Source organism: Scyliorhinus canicula, chromosome 2, assembly GCF_902713615.1.
Source record: "Scyliorhinus canicula chromosome 2, sScyCan1.1, whole genome shotgun sequence".
NCBI lineage: Eukaryota > Metazoa > Chordata > Chondrichthyes > Carcharhiniformes > Scyliorhinidae > Scyliorhinus > Scyliorhinus canicula.
This window is the reverse complement of record NC_052147.1, coordinates 121,582,086-121,598,173: the sequence shown is the minus strand read 5'-3', so window position 1 is coordinate 121,598,173 and position 16,088 is coordinate 121,582,086. Positions and strand designations below refer to the sequence as shown.

Here is a 16,088-nt window from a genome sequence, read left to right as displayed (position 1 = left end):
AATTGCATGGTTTGCTGTTTAGACTATGCACTAAGTACAGACAAACTGAATCTGTACAGGCATGCAAAATTTGGTATCTGTCATCATTCATCATATATAAGGATAAGATAAATTTGACACCATATTGCCATTAAACACTGATTCTTGCCAAAAGTCTGGATATAACCACTGCAATATTTTCCCATGAGTCATAATTGAATCTAAAGATGTTTTCACAACAATCAGATAAACTCAAAAAGAAACAGTAATTTGACACTATAGAGTAAAACCTCAGTATCCAGGTATCATGTGATTTAAGATCCCATACAGTACTAGAATTCCCCTAAGTGAGCACACCATACAGAATTAAGTAAATCTTTCTTTCCAAACTGAGAACTGAAACAGAAGATAAATACGGTAAAACTGCATCTCATTATATGTAAAGTGCAATCTTTTACCTCTGTATTTTTGCACAGAAGTCTCCACAACATTGCTCACTTCATTTTATCCAGCACAGTCTAAACATTACTCGCTATCCTTTCATTGCATCTAACAACTGAACATTAGGTAAACTCCGAGGAATCCTGAAGCTAGTGTTCAGCTGTGTGAGAATGATGCGCCACTTACTAATATCAAAAACACAGCATCCTTGTGGCTTCTCCAAGCCTTGATTGTACTGTGGAAACAAAGGAATGATTCAGCACCTCCTTTCATGTGGCGGCTGGAAACTAGAAGTGACTGCTTTAGTCCACTGTCACTGGCCATTAATTTGCTGATATGAAAAAAGGAAGCTGTTCAAATTGATTACAGCACTTCTGCAAAATACCCTTCAGCTTGGTAAACATGAATTTAATTCACGTGTATTATTTAGCAGCCTTTCTAATTGTTTTTAAAGAAAGTGTGTGCTCCCTATACTTCTGTGGCATCTATTCAGAATACGGTCAAGTACATGAAATAACCTGTCCAATGTTTACAGTGTAGACCTTTGCATCACCTTTGACCTTCAGCTTGCCAACCAATACAAATTGCTGTATGTCCAGGTTTCTGTTCACAAATGACAAAGTCAGCTGATAAACACGGAACCTTTAATGTTTGAGTAGCTGAGCTCTTAACATTGCCAGTTCTTTAGGATATACTGAATTATTAATTTAGTACAAAATGTATCATATCTAACATAATATAAACTGGCAAAATTAAAACACTTAATGGAACCAACCATGCTCTTGAACAGTGCATTCATGAAACCATTTCAAACATAATTGTTGGATTTTATGAAAGATGATTTTTTTTTAATGTAAAACAATTCTGTAATTTTTTTTGATCTTCAGCACAGCAGTTTATTTCTGCATAAGTCACCCTGTCAGAAGCTAAGCAACTCAATTTTCTGCTCTGTAGCTAGGCACATTGCCTCTACATAGTACTAGCATGAAAAGGCCGTGGCTAAGCTTTGGTTACTAGTGTAATTGAAATGCTATCCACACTATAGGGTGCATTAAAGTCAGATAACAGCAGTTCCTGTGGCCAATTTAAGTAGCTTGACTTCCCTAGGAAAAAAAAATTGCCTGACAGATAAGGCAGACAAACTGGCTAATTCTCCAGGCATGTCTCTCATTGTGATCCTAGAAAAATGAGAAAAAAAATGAATCACAGAACCACAAAATCAATTGACCCTCAGGTTTGCTCATCAGGCGCAGAGTCCGATAAACCTAAAAGCTTCGTTAATGTCTGCCTGCCTGTATCCCACAGATAGAGCACTTTGTAAATGAACCTGCTTTGATAAATATATTAAGGAAAGCTGCGAATAAAAGGAAAGTCTTCTCATTTGTAAATACAACCTCTGCTACATGGAATTATAATGATAAAATGGGGTTCCATGTAATTAAGTTTGTATAAGACCTGAAATCCGTGCAAATACCTTCCCTGAATTTTGAAAGGAAACTGTCAGTTCAATTAATCTGAACATCACCCGAGAATGTACTGAACAAAATTAAGCTGCAGATAAAGCTCGGGCCAGTATTTTGATAAGTAATTCCTGTATCATTTCTTTGGTACTGTGATCATTTTATTTAATCCAACCTCCACATTCCCCTTGCTACCCCCAGCCCCTCCATCATTCAAAGTTATGCACTAAGCCATCTACAAAGGGACAGCTAGTACGACTCGGTGGCGGTAATCCATTACATTACACGTGTAAAATGGGGGAAAAGTATATGTTTTTTTTTAAAATAATCAAAAATGAACATCAATATCCTATTCCAAACGCGACTGCATTTTTAACCGAGACAAGAGCACGTGTCCAGCATAGAGCTGAAGTTGTATGTTTGCGTTTGAAATAGTTTGTCATCTCAAAAAAGATGGGGTTAGTTACAAATCAAAGAGAGGTACCAGGGTAATAAAAGGCAGAGATAATTCACTCACCAGTTGTTCACTTGTAGGATTGTGAGTCCCGTGTCTTGAGCTAACTGTTTCTTCTGCTCTTCTGAAGGGTACGGATGCTGCACAAAAACATAAATATCAATCAAGAGATGTTGAGAGCCATGAAACAAGAGTTGACAGTGATTAAATTCAGTCTAATGATAGAAGACTGCTGCTTCATTTTAAAAAAAAATACCTTCAACAAGGAAAAATAAAGTAATGCCAACATAATATGGATTTTTGTTCCTGAAAAACAAAATAAGTTATTTTGATTGCTGGGTGTTGACACTTTTTTGGAATGGCCTCTAGCCCTTTGAAAGCTCTGTAATTGCAGGAGGCTTTCCTCATCTTACCCTGTCCATATTAGTAATGACCCCTTGCTACTACTAAACCATTAATAGTTTTCAGCAGAGGCAAAAGAAATGAATAGGGATGAATCTGAATTCACAGTTGGTAATTTGCATTGTATAAGGCTGCCTTATCCACTTGGACTACACTTGGTCATCAATCGTCTGCTGTCAGGTGCTGCACTACGCCACTGTGATAAATACGCTTCCTAACACCAGAATTCATCCAAACAATGTAATTGTCCTTTATTTTCTACTCAGTAATGAAGATAATTAATGGTTTAGGCAAACAAAAAGGATGTTTCATCAGGAAGAGCAGTGGGTGAAATCAAAAGGCCTAAATGATCATTTTAAATGGCTTATATACACGTTGTAGAATAATTTCTCAGTGTATTTCAAGTGGCTCAGCACTGTCGCCCCAAACATATTATTTCCCATATATCACCAAGATATGTATTTACTTTTTCTACGTTGGCTGTCAATATTAGCTGCATCTGGGTTGAAGCCAATATTTCAGTAAAGATGACAATAAGATGTCAGTGTAAAACCAAAACTAACTATTGTAGGAAAAAAACAACACGCCTTCAGGTGATGAAGTTATGCTATGTACATGGCCATTTGAAATCTCTAACTCATTCATTTTCTGGCACAGCCATCCTGTAGCAATTGAGGTTTCCCAGTGGAATACATGCTAGAATATAGTAACAATGATGATGGATCACTTCATCACTGTGGAACCAGACTGTGGTGAATTAAGGACACAGGTCATAGGTTTGGCTGTCCTGAAACCACTCTGCACTGATGAAGCTCTCAGAGGTGTGAAATGGTAGCTACACAGTATGTACATTTTCACTAGATATTAATTTTCATCTTACCTACTACAAACTTAACACTCTGCCTCTCAATAATAACTGCCAAAGATTTAATAATGAATACATTCTACTGTATAAGCTTAATTATTTTAACTCTCAACTGGCTTAGTATGCTGCACTGTATGAGGATCTAAGTGGTACTATTTCCTGACAACAGCCAAAACAGGCAGGAATGCTGTATGACTCACTTAGCCTCACAGACTTGTACTACTAAACATGGAGAGTGAGTACAGGCATTCAGATTGCAGCAAATGGCTTCACTTGCTTTGCTGCCTCAACAGTGCTTACAGGCTACAGAATAACAATTATGGAAGCTCCAGTGAAAGGCCTTCATGATTGTTTCTGGAGAAATAAAACAGTTATCATTTCATACACTTCAAAGGCCACGTTCAAAACCCAGGAGCTATGTAGTGCTATTGTGAACAGGGCTCCCCCATAGAATACAGTGCTGCCCCCTCAACAATAGCTGGCTTCTCTCCTGTTTTTGCCTGGATTCCAGCCAGGCGCCTGTTTGCTACACCATTAATTTATGTTCACTCAATTGGTGCATGGTTCTAGAGAAACGTTATTATCAAGTTGCCTTCCAAGTTGAGCCGGTAGCCTGGCATATTTTGCAATGTAACGTCTCAGGCCTCATGCTGAAATCTATCAATACCGATGTGTGAGGTTAAGGTGAAGTTTTGTCATTTCCTAGTGTATTCATGCATGTATAATATGGGGAGATTCAAGTGCCCAGTTATTGTCTTAATGTGTAGCTTCAACGCAAGTGAAATTTTCACTGAATCTTGGTAACATTCTCTAAATTACTTGTACTACCCTGTCATAAATTTGTAGAAATTGCATCGTGCACTCAATCAGCAAGTCCTCTGAATAAACATCAACATCAATTTAATGGCTCGTGCACACATTGTAAACTAGAGAATTTCAACAGTGCAAATCAGATAAATCAAACAAACCCCAGCACACACAGGAAAGCATAGTTTCTAACAAAGCTCTTGCACTGAGGTTTCCTTTATTTCCAAAAACAGTTGAAACTTTTTGCTGTAAGAATTTGAAAAGTGCACACAAAGCATTAATTAAATGCTGGACTTTTCTGATTTTGGAGGTTTACAGAACGCAGAACTTTATCAGTTACAGTTTTAACAGGCAATATTGAAATGTGTTTTATTGTACAGGACAACATGTTATATTTAGCAATACCGTCAAATGTAAACATAGTTGGAGATGATCTACATAAACGATTCCAACCACATACCTTGTGCCCTAGTTATTCTGCATGTTTGATGTTCATGTGGTGTACCACACCAATACCAAATGTGTGGTGGAACTCTGCCAATTTTTCAGAAACTGCCAATTCAGCATAAGTAGCAAATTCACCAGGGCAACCACAGTACAAATGGAGGGTGTAACTTTAACTGTCCATTATAATCATGATTAAAATGCTGCACCATTTTGTGCCCTTTTTATGTGGCTCCCCAAAAACTCTCTGTATTAAAAAACTGCCTCGCGCCAATCTGAAAAAAGTTGCTGTGGTGAATATTATCCACAGGAGCAAAGAAAAGTTTAAACCACCTACTGCTCCTCACTTTAAACAAAACTGATTTAAAAAAACACTCAACAGAAAGAACGAGCATCATAGCTCCCAAGCACTGATGACTGGAGATGACAGTTCCATCCTGTACCCTAAATTACTGGATCAGTGTAGCCAGAATTTATGAGAGTCAGACAGTGGACCTCACATAGCTCACATATTAGACCATTAGGCATCTAACTACCTCTGAACAATTTCAATGCATTATCTCTCCTTCTCCCTGGGGCACAAACTTCACTCTTCCATACTTTTAATATATTTTGTCTGCATGGAGCAGATCGAGTTATTACATGCCAGCAGAACACAGCAAACACTGGTTCCTGGCTGTGAATGGAGATGTGATTTCAGCATTCCTACTGCACAGACAGTAAAACAGGATAAACACTGACACAGCAAACTTTATCTAGAGAAGGCCATTTTACTCCTGTGTTGCAGCTTGATTTGTTTTCATACCGACTGTAGATCAAGCCTTTTCCTAGAAAGTGGGTTCATTATTTTTGTTTACAAGTCATGCACACAAGGAATCCACTTATCTTAATTTCATAGAAAAACCTGCAGTAACCACAAATAGAGGAGTGGTTTCCACATGAATTATCTCAAGTCAGTGGTTACAAGGCGGTTCAGCAGAAACCTCTGCTTACAGCACATCAAATACAGAGCACAGCAGAACAATGGATTGTCAACATAAAGGATCAAAATCATTATGCATCATTATGATGGCATCTTGGGTGAAGAATGTCAAATTCCGAACAACAGACTATCTTGCAGTAAAGCCGTTCTCAACTTTCTCTCAACTTATTGAAAGAAAACAAAATGACCCTTCTAAAAACACCTACTGAATCCAAGTATAATGTTCCACCTAGCCAACTGCTTGACTAATTATGGAAACTAGTGAAGGAATAGCCCTGTTTTCTAAACTAGATGACTATAAGATTATATCCCAACATCTGACTGCAACTCACAAATTTTGGATTTATTTTTTAATCAGGTATTGGCCTGAGGCATAATCGGGAGTATTCAACTTCACGCAAAACCTGCACTCTTGCCTCTTACCCTTTGCAAGGTTGGGCCTCTCGTATGGTAGCATACCAGCATTTATTTTTTTATTTTGTTTTCTTAAATTTAGAGTACCCAATTCTTATTTTCCAACTAAGGGGCAATTTAGCATGGCAATCCACCTACCCTGCACATCTTTGGGTTGTGGGGGTGAGACCCACGCAGACATAGGGAGAATGTGCAAACTCCACACGGACAGTGACCCGGGCTGGGATCGAACCCGGGTCTTCGACGCCGTGAGGCAGCAGTACCAACCACGGCGCCACCGTGCCACCCAGCACTTTATATAGAGCACATCCTTCTTATTGAAGAAATACATGAAGTGCAAGTGATTAAATCATTGGTGGGCTGATGGGGCGGGAGAAGGAGGTGAAACCCATGAATATTGGCAAAATTTTAAATCTGTGATGTACTTCGGATCATTTTTCTTTTTTTAAATAAATTTAGAGTATCCAATTTTCTTTTCCAATTACGCGGCAATTTAGTGTGGCCAATCCACCTAACCTGCACATCTTTTGAGTTGTGGGGGTGAGACCCATGCCGAAATGGGGAGAACATGCAAACTCCACACAGACGGTGACCCGGGTCCAGGATCGAACCTGGGACCTCACCACCAGTGCAAACCACTGCGCCACCATGCTGCCCTTGGATCATTTTTCTACATCAAAGGTGCTATGTCAGTGTAAATTGTTGTTGGTTATGGCAACAACATGTAACATATTGAGCATAAATACTGGAATAGAATACTTGGGCTGAATGTTCTGTTTTTCTTTTATGTAATTTAAGAGAGTCTAATTAAGTAATGGGCAACCTAGGCTAGTGAGCGCGGCCTTCCTTCATTTCAGTGCCACAAGACTGAAATCAGACTTGTTCACTAACCATGACCCCATGAATAAGATCGAATATATTTAATACACACCAAATATTACAGAAGGTGTTACAGAAAATGCTTAATCAATTCTAATAATAATCTATATTGTCACAAGTAGGTTTACATGAACACTGCAATGAAGTTACTGTGAAAAGCCCCCAGTTGTCACATCCCGGCACCTGTTCGGGTACACGGAGGAAGAATTCAGAATAGCCAATTCACCTAAAAGGATGGGCGCGATTCTCCCAGCCCCGCGCCGGGCCGGAGAATCGCCGCAACCGCACCACGCCCCCACCCCCCCACCCCCCCACGCCGGCGCGCGATTCTCCGAGGTGCGGAGTATTGGCGCCATTTGCGCTGGCATGGGCCGCTGTACGAGGCCGGGCCGCCGATTCTCTGGCCTGGATGGGCCAAGAGGCCGCGTGGACAAAGCACAGTCCCGCCGGCGCTGTCCACACCTGGTCGCTGCCGGCAGGAACTTTGCGCGAAGGGTCGGGGGTGGCCTGTGGGGGAGGAGGGCTCCGGCTCCGTCCTCGGTGGGGGGGCCTCCGATGGGGTCTGGCCCACGATCGGGGCCCACCAATTGGTAGGCCGGCCTCTCTCCCCCCCCCCCCCCCCACCGGCCTACTTTGCTGCGCCCTCGGCCCCAGAACCCCCGCGCCATGTTGCGGCGCATTCCGTAAAGCCACCCCGCATGCGCAGGTTGGTGCGGCGCCACTGCGCATGCACGGGTTGGCGCTTCCACCAGTGTGCGCCAGGAAGTATGGCTGGAGCGGCGTGAACTACTCCAGCCCCGTGCTGGCCCCCTGTGGCGCAGCGGCGTGGACACTCTGTCCCGCGATCGGAGAATCGCGGCTCATGTCCTTCAGAAATTGTGGGAAAAAACCGGAGCACCCGTAGGAAGCCCACGCAGACACAGGGAGAACATGCAGACTCTGCACAGACAGTGACCTAGACTGGGAATCGAACCTGTAACCCTGGAGCTGTGAAGCAACAGTGTTACCCACCGTGTTTCCCCAAAAAACATGTTGCGGTCCCAGCGAAATACATTAATAGAACTATCATCAACTTCAAAAGGTAAAAAGAAAATAAATATTTACACTTCAGATGGAGTGCACAGTCAACATTGTGAGCGATCAGTGCACACCTCACTTGCTCTCATTTTATGTGCGGATCACTTCAGTCATACCGGTAGGAAAAAAACTGCGTGGACTGAGATCAGTGGGATATCGCAACCCTGTGCATGGGTAACAGTCAACAAAATGTCTTGGAGGCCACATTCAGAACCCAGTTGGGTCGTGCCACCGCTGGTTTAACTGGAATCTCTAGTTCGTGACATAATTGCATTAATATCTATACCACTGACTTGAACAATGGTAACAAAACCCATTTTGGTAATGTTTGCATAAATATTTACAAGCCAATCAACAAGGATCAATTTGCTAAATATTTACAATAAATTTGTAGCAAGTAGCCTCATTGAAATAATAAAGGATGGGGATCGGTGTTCAATCTAATTTGAGCTCGAAAACTATTTGCCAAAGGTGGACCATTCCAATTTGGAAATATTTCTGTCTCTTTGAAATAAGTGAAATCCAACAGGAATTTGCAGATAAACTACTCATGTATTGACAATATAATTTCCAACCATTAGTCTCGAGCCCTGGAATGTACAATCCAAAAATCCTGCAATTTCAGAGGTGTCAAGGTGGCAAAAATGAATTTTACCCAATTGCTGGGAATAGCACTGACTTGATGTGTTGTTTAATTGGTTTAGGAGTGGGTGGATTAGATTGGGGCCAGAAGGAGAGAGCTGTGGGTAAGGAGAAGAATTTGGGATAAAAGATAGAAAGAGAGAGAAAGTGAAAGAGATCAGTTCAGAAAGACTGGCCGAGATTTTTTGTTGGCTTCCACTGTGGGTGAAAATGGCCCTGCCGACAGACAATGTCTCAAGACCGCTGAAACGAGAATGAGAAGTATGGGGCGCGATTCTCCGCAAATCTGGTATGCCGTGAAGGCTGGCGTGAAACTGGCCGTGTTTCACGCCAGCCTCGGAGCTCCGTCCCGGGACCCGATTCTCCCCCCCGGGCGGGGCTAGTATCGGGGCCGGGGGAATCACGGCGACGCGGAGTTAGCGAACGTCGCTATCTCCGCCCGCCAAGAGTCACGACGGCTGACGCGCACGATGACGTCAGCCGCAAATGCGCTGGTTGGACGGCTCCAACCCGCACATGCGCGGATGATGTCATCACGCAGACACGTCAAACCCATGCATGCGCGGGCCGTCATGCCCCTCAGCTGCCCCGCGGACTGATCCTGCGGGGCGGCGGAAGAACAAATAATGCGCGGGTATCGGACCCGCTGCCGGTGCCCACCGATCGCAGGCCCATGCCACCCTTGGCACGGCCGTGCCAATCGGTGCCATGGTTGTCTGGGACGGGCACTTTGCGGCCGTTTGCATGAACGCTGAAAGCAGGTGTGACCGCGGCCGTGAAAACGGCCGTAAACTCCGCGGTATTCGGCCCATCGGCCTGCGGAGAATCGCTGTTCGCCGTAAAAAACAGCGAGCAGCGATTCGTGTCGGGGGGCGGCCGGAGGGGGGGGGGGGGGGGGGGGGGGGGGGAGAATAGCAGGAGGCTGTGAAAATTGTCGGGATGGCCCTCCCGCTATTCTCCGACCCGTCGTGGGCTGCGTAGAATCGCGCCCATTGTTTCTTGCAGGCTACACAGACAACGCATACTGAACAGAGGGAAGGATGGAGAGTCTGCAGAATGTAATGTTACAGTCATAGCTGGAGTGTAGAGAAAAGATCAACTTCATGCCAGGTAGGTCCATTCAAAAGTCTGATGGCAGCAGGGAAGAAGTTGTTCCTGACTTGATTGGTATGTGACCTCAGACTTTTGTATCTTTTTCCTGACGGAAGAAGTTGGAAGAGAGTGTGTCCGGCCTGCGTGGGGTCCTTAATTATGCTGGTTGCCTTTCCGAGGCAGCGGGAATTATAGACAGAGTCAATGGATGAGAGGCTGGTTTGCATGGTGGACTGGGCTACATTCACGACCTTTTATAGTTTCCTGCGGTCTTGGGCAGAGCAGGAACCATACCAAGCTGTGATACAACCAGAAAGAATGCTTTCAAAGGTGCATCTGTAAAAGTTGGTGAGGGTCATAGCTGACATGCCAAATTTCCTTTGTCTTCTGAGAAAGTAGAGTAATTGGTGGGCTTTCTTAACCATATTGTTGGCATGGGGAGACCAGGACAGGCTGTTGGTGATCTGTACACCTAAAAACTTGAAGCTCTCGACCCTTTCTACTTTGTTCCATTGATGTAGACAGGGGCATGTTCTCCTCTACGCTTCCTGAAGTCAATGACAATCTCCTTTGTTTTGTTGACATTGAGGGAGAGATTATTGTCGTTGCACCAGTTCACCAGATCCTCTATCTCGGGCGCGATTCTCCGCCCACCCACGCCGGGTGGGAGAATAGCGGGAAGGCTTCCCGACATTTTTCACGCCCTCCCGCTATTCTCCCGCCCCACACGCCCGACCCACGCCACGAATTGCCGCTCACCGTTTTTTACGGCGAGCGACGATTCTCCGAGGCCGATGGGCCGAGCGGCCGGGCCTTCACGCCCGTTTCAACACAGCAGCAAACACACCTGCTCGCTGCCGTCGTGAAACGGGCGCCAGATGCCTGTTTGGGGCATCTGGGGGCCCGATTGGCACGGCAGTACCACGGCCATGCCAAGGGGGGCATAGGCCCGCGGTCGGTGCCCACCGATCGCGGGCCGTGCGTCCATAACGGACGCACTCTTTTCCCTCCGCCGCCCCGCAAGATCAAGCCGCCACGTCTTGCGGGGCGGCTGAGGGAAAAGACGCCAACTGCGCATGCGCGGGTTGGCGTTGTCCAACCTGCGCATGCGCGGCTGACGTCATCGGCAGCGTCAGCCGCGTGTCGCTTGACGTGTGGCCTTGATGACCGGCATCAAGGCCGCGCCGCCCGGGGCTGCGCTCCTAGCCCCGCCTGGGGGAAAATCGGCCCCGGAGGTGGGCATGAAGGCTGCCGTGGGTCATGGCCTGTCCCACAGCAGCCTTTACGATTCTCCGCATTTGCGGAGAATCTCGCCCCTCATTTCTGTCCTCTGTCTCGTCATTGTTTGAGGTCCAATCCACTACTGTGATGTCATCAGCAAATTTGAAAATTGAGTTGGAGGGGCATTTAGCCACACAGTCATATGTGTATAAGGAGTATAGTAGGGGGCTGAGGATACAGCCTTGTGGGGCACCGGTGTTCAGGATGATCGTGGAGGAAGTGTTGTTGCCTATCCTTACTGATTATGGTCTATGGGTTAGGAAGTTCAGGATCCAGTCACAGAGGGAGGGGCCACGGAGGTTGGAGTTGAGTTTCGTCGGAATAATAGTGTTGAAGGCTGAGCTGTAATCAATAAATAGGAGTTTGACATAGGTGTCTTTGTTATCTAGGTGTTCCAGTGTTGAGTGCAGGGCCAGGGAGATGGCGTCTGCTGTGGACCTGTTGCAGCGGTAGGCGAACTGTAGTGGATCAAGGCAATCCGGGAGGCTGAAGTTGATTCGTGCCAAGACTAACATTTCGAAGCACTTTATGATGATGGATGTCAGAACCACTGGATAATAGTCATTAAGGCACGCTGCTTGGCTTTTCTTTGGTACAGGGATGGTGGTCGTCTTCTTGAAGCAGATAGGGACCTCAGATAGTTGTAAAGAGAGGTTGAAGATGTCGGCGAATACCCCCGCCAGCTGATCCGCGCAAGACCCGAGTGCTCATCTGGGTACCTCACCCGGGCCAGTGGCTTTCTGTGGGTTGACCTTCGAGAAGGCTGCTCTGACATCTGCAATGAAGACCTTGGATACAAGTTCATCCGAGGCCTCCAGGGTGGAGGGCGCGCTCTCGCTGACCTCTTGCTCAAAACGGGCATAAAATGCATTGAGTTCCTCAGGGAGGGGTGTTTTGGAGCCGGTGATTTTACATGCCTTCATCTTGTAGCCCATTATGTCTTGCAGACCCTGCCATAGACGGCGGGGGTCCGTGTGGCTATCCTGGGACTCGAGCTTGGCTTTTGGCATCTTTGGATTTCCTTAGATCATATCTGGCTTTCTTATATATGTCAGGGTTGCCTGACTTAAATGCCTCAGACCTAGACTTCAGCAAGCAGTGGATATCCCTGTTCATCCAGGGTTTCCGGTTGGGGAACACGCGGATTTGCTTCTTTGGCACATAGTCTTCTACACACTTAGTAATGTAGTCAGTTACTGTAGTGGCGTACTCGTTCAGGCTGGTCGCAGAGTTTTAAAATACTGACCAGTCCACTATAACCTTTGAGGGGAGAGGGACACGCCTGGGCAGTGCCCTGACAGTGGTCCCTGACAGTGCTAACCTGAAGTAGCTCCATGGGATGGGGAGTTGGGAGTGGAAGGTTCCCCTTATATGTGTGTGGGGGCTTGACCTGGTTCTTGTCGGGTGGGGGGGCAGGGCATCCTGTATCTCAGGGGTGGGGGGGGGGGGGGGGGGGGGAGTATTATTTTCAGTGCATAGTGGCAAAAACTACGTCCCCGATTTCTTTATGCACAGAATGCCATAGAACCTGGAGAGAAATCTTGCCTGTGCAGCTGGAGAGCTACACATCAGTTTTCTCGCCTCAGCCAACACTATGGGCGGCATGGTGGCACAGCGATTAGAACTGCTGCCTCACAGCACCAGAGAAATGCGTTCAATTCCTGCCTTGGGTGACTACCTGTGTGGAGTTTGCACGTTCACAAGGCTCGGGATTCTCTCAGCCCGGGGCCGGGCCGGAAAATCCCTGCAACCGACGCAAATTGCGCCATGCTGCCCCAACGGGATAGGCCGAGCGGCCGTCGTAAAAAAAACCCGAGTTCCGCCGGCGTCGTTCACACCTGCTCTCAGCCGGCAGGACCTCGGCGTGGAAGGGTCTGGGGGCGGCCTGTGGGGGGTGGATCCGACCCCGGGCGGGGCCTCCGGAATGTGGCCTGGCCTGCGATCAGGGCCCACCGATCGGTGGGCCAACCTCCCTGGCTGGGGGCTTCCTTTCTTCCGCGCCGGCCCCTGTAGTCCTGCACAATGTTGCGTCGGGGCCGGTGCGGATAAGGGAGCCAGTGCGCCGATGCCACTGCGCATGTACGGACCCTGTGGCGCCCAGTTCATGCCAGGATCAGCAGCTGGAGCGGCATGGTCTGCTCCAGTGCCATGCTGGCCCCCTGTAGGGGCCAGAATTGCTGATCCTGAGGTCGTGTTGATGCCTTCGAGAAACGCGACGGCGTTTCCGACGGCACCAACACTTTGCCTCAGGATCACAGAATCCCGCCCCCTGTGTCTGAGTGGGTTCCCTCCGGGTGCTCCGGTTTCCTCCCACAGTCCAAAGATGTGCAGGTTAGGTGGGGTTACGGGGATAGGGTAGGGGAGTGGGCCTTGTTAAGGTGCTCTTTCCGAGGATTGGTGCAGACTCGCCTGAATGGCCTCCTTCTGCCCTGTAGGAATTCAATGGCTCCAAGTGAAAAATTCCGCCTACTGTGAGACAGGAACAACTGAGAGACGCCTTGGTACAACATTAAAAATTTGTCGACAGAATTGTTGGTGAATGTGGAAAATATAATGGAGGAACCAGAAATTGAAAGCCTTAGAGTCACAGGTGACTGCGGCCAGGAACCAGGGCAGTATAATGCTCACTGTAAACTTCAGGAGATCAAGAGGCAAATTATTACAGCAACTGTTTTAAGTACTTGGCACATAACGCTAGCTGGAAAGAATAAGCTGTGGTACTTCTCTCTGGTAATTAATCTGAAGTTTGTTGACATTAAAGTAGTCAGAAATCAGCAACAAAACAATTCCAGTCGCTGTGGGTGGGTTTCTCCCAAACTCTCACCGGTGTTTTTGATGGCGGGAGGGTCAAAAGTCGTTTTCACGCCTGTATGAATTTACAACGGGTTCTACTGCTGTTGCCTGCCATGGCGGGTTGGAAAAAGTACTAGAGACTGGATGAACCTCATTTACATAACATTAATGGTATGCAGATGAAGGCCTGCCCCCCCCCCCCCCCCCCCACCCCAATAACGCCAGATTCTCAGTGATGCTTGCAGGAAAACAAACCAATGTGAAACACATTCGTACAAACTGGTGTGCAGATGCCGGAACTCATCTGACCAATGCCTGGGTGTTCAGGATGGAGGCCGCCTGCAAACCTGCAACTGACAGCAGTGGGTCGGGGGAGCATCTGCGGTGAATCTTCAAGGTTTGGTGTCCTGGTGGAGGTCCATCTTCCAGCCTCAGAATGTTCCCGGAGATCCATTTCTATTCTCAGGAGATCCATCTTCTCTCTTCGACAGTTGGTCAGTGATGTTGGGCACGGTTTCAATATGGCACAGGGGCACGGCGGCAGACTACACGCCATCCAGGCCTGCCTTGTCACGGAATACGGTGTAAGACACCCAGTTGCATAATTAATGAGGTTGGGGCCGAAAGATTTGGCGTGTTTTTCTGCTGGTCTCCGCAGCGGGAACACTCCGGGCTGGATTCTCCGATTTTGAGACTATGTCCCGAACATGTGTCTGGTCTTACGACCAAAACGTCGGCGTTGTCGTAGCACCGATACTCCGCCTGGTGGGGACTAGCAGCTGCGCCATGTAAATCCCCTGACTTTACCTGCAGATACAGATGGAGAAATGCCAGGTCCGTGTCCGTGCATGCGCATGGCGGCGATCGCGCCGTACAACATGGCGCTGGCTGTGCGTTGACCCGGTCTACCAGATCGTAACTGACTGTATCTCCCCCCCCCCCCCCCCCCCCAAGACCACGCCCCACCACTCCCCCAGCCCCTGCCGAAGCCGGAGTGCCGAGCAACATATGGCTATTCAACAAGACTCGCAATGAATAAGGCACCTGAATAAGGAACGCGCGTCCATGGCTGCACATAGCCCCGTTTTATACAGCCGGGAGCAATGCTCGCCGGAACTCCCCATTGCAGCAGGATCGGGACGCCATTTTTAAATGATGCCGATCTCTGAGGCCCCTGAAAAATATCCCCAACCCCCCCTCCCCCCCCCCTCAAAAGCCCAAACTCACCCCGCAATAGCCACACCTGGCATCCCTGGCCCAATTACGTGTGTGCAAAAAATGGCAGCTTGGCACCCTGGCAACCTGCAACCGCCCATGCTAGCTGGCAGCACCACCTGGGCAGCTTGGCAGTGCCAGGGCACCATCTTGCCCAAAGGGCATGCAGCTGGTGGCTTCCGATCCCCTGGGAGACTCCGAGTGTCATTTAATCTGGTCCTCATGTGTGAGCACCAGTACTGAATAGCACTCACCCAAGGTCTCTGAGATGAAGGGGTCTCAGATACCTTGGGAATCTGCATACTAGAGTGAGGCTTACTGCCTTGCTCTAATATGCAGTTTCGAGAAAAAGTGAATCTGCCCTTTATGGGCGGGATTCATATCGCAAAGTCTCTCGAGATTGCACTGAATATTGCAAGGCGTTGCAAGCTGGGTAGATCCCAGGAGCGGGGTCTCCCGGCTTTCACCGGTCATGCTGTGCAACAGCAAGCTGCTTTTTGGGTGCAGCTTGGCTGCACGATTGCGCCCTACATTTTGTAAATATAGACTGGCATTTTCCCATTTTGAGACTGAGGGTGTGATTCTCCTAAAAAGGAACAAAGGCCAGGATTCCTCGACTTTGTTCGGACTCACGCCGGCTAGGAGAATCGGAGTTGACGCCGAGACGGCCCCCGTCGCTGGTCCAATGCCGGGACGCAATTCTCCGGCGACCGGGGCCCGTTGAAAGAGGCCCCGCGGCGATTCTCCGCAGTCGACCAGCCGAGTTCCCGCCGGCATGGTTCTAACATGTTTCCATCCACAGCCACGGTGGCCATCCTGGTGGTGGGTGGGGAGGGTGGGGGTCAGGGGGATCAGACACCG

At 47.6% G+C, this 16,088-nt stretch overlaps 1 protein-coding gene across 1 annotated transcript in view; it reads right to left on the bottom strand.

The window, feature by feature from the left end:
- Positions 1-16,088, bottom strand: part of meis2a (Meis homeobox 2a) — a 138,845-nt gene that overhangs the window by 46,305 nt on the left and 76,452 nt on the right. Inside the window, 1 exon segment of the mRNA XM_038785863.1 lies at positions 2,398-2,474. Within this exon segment, the coding sequence (XP_038641791.1) occupies positions 2,398-2,474 (77 nt within the window).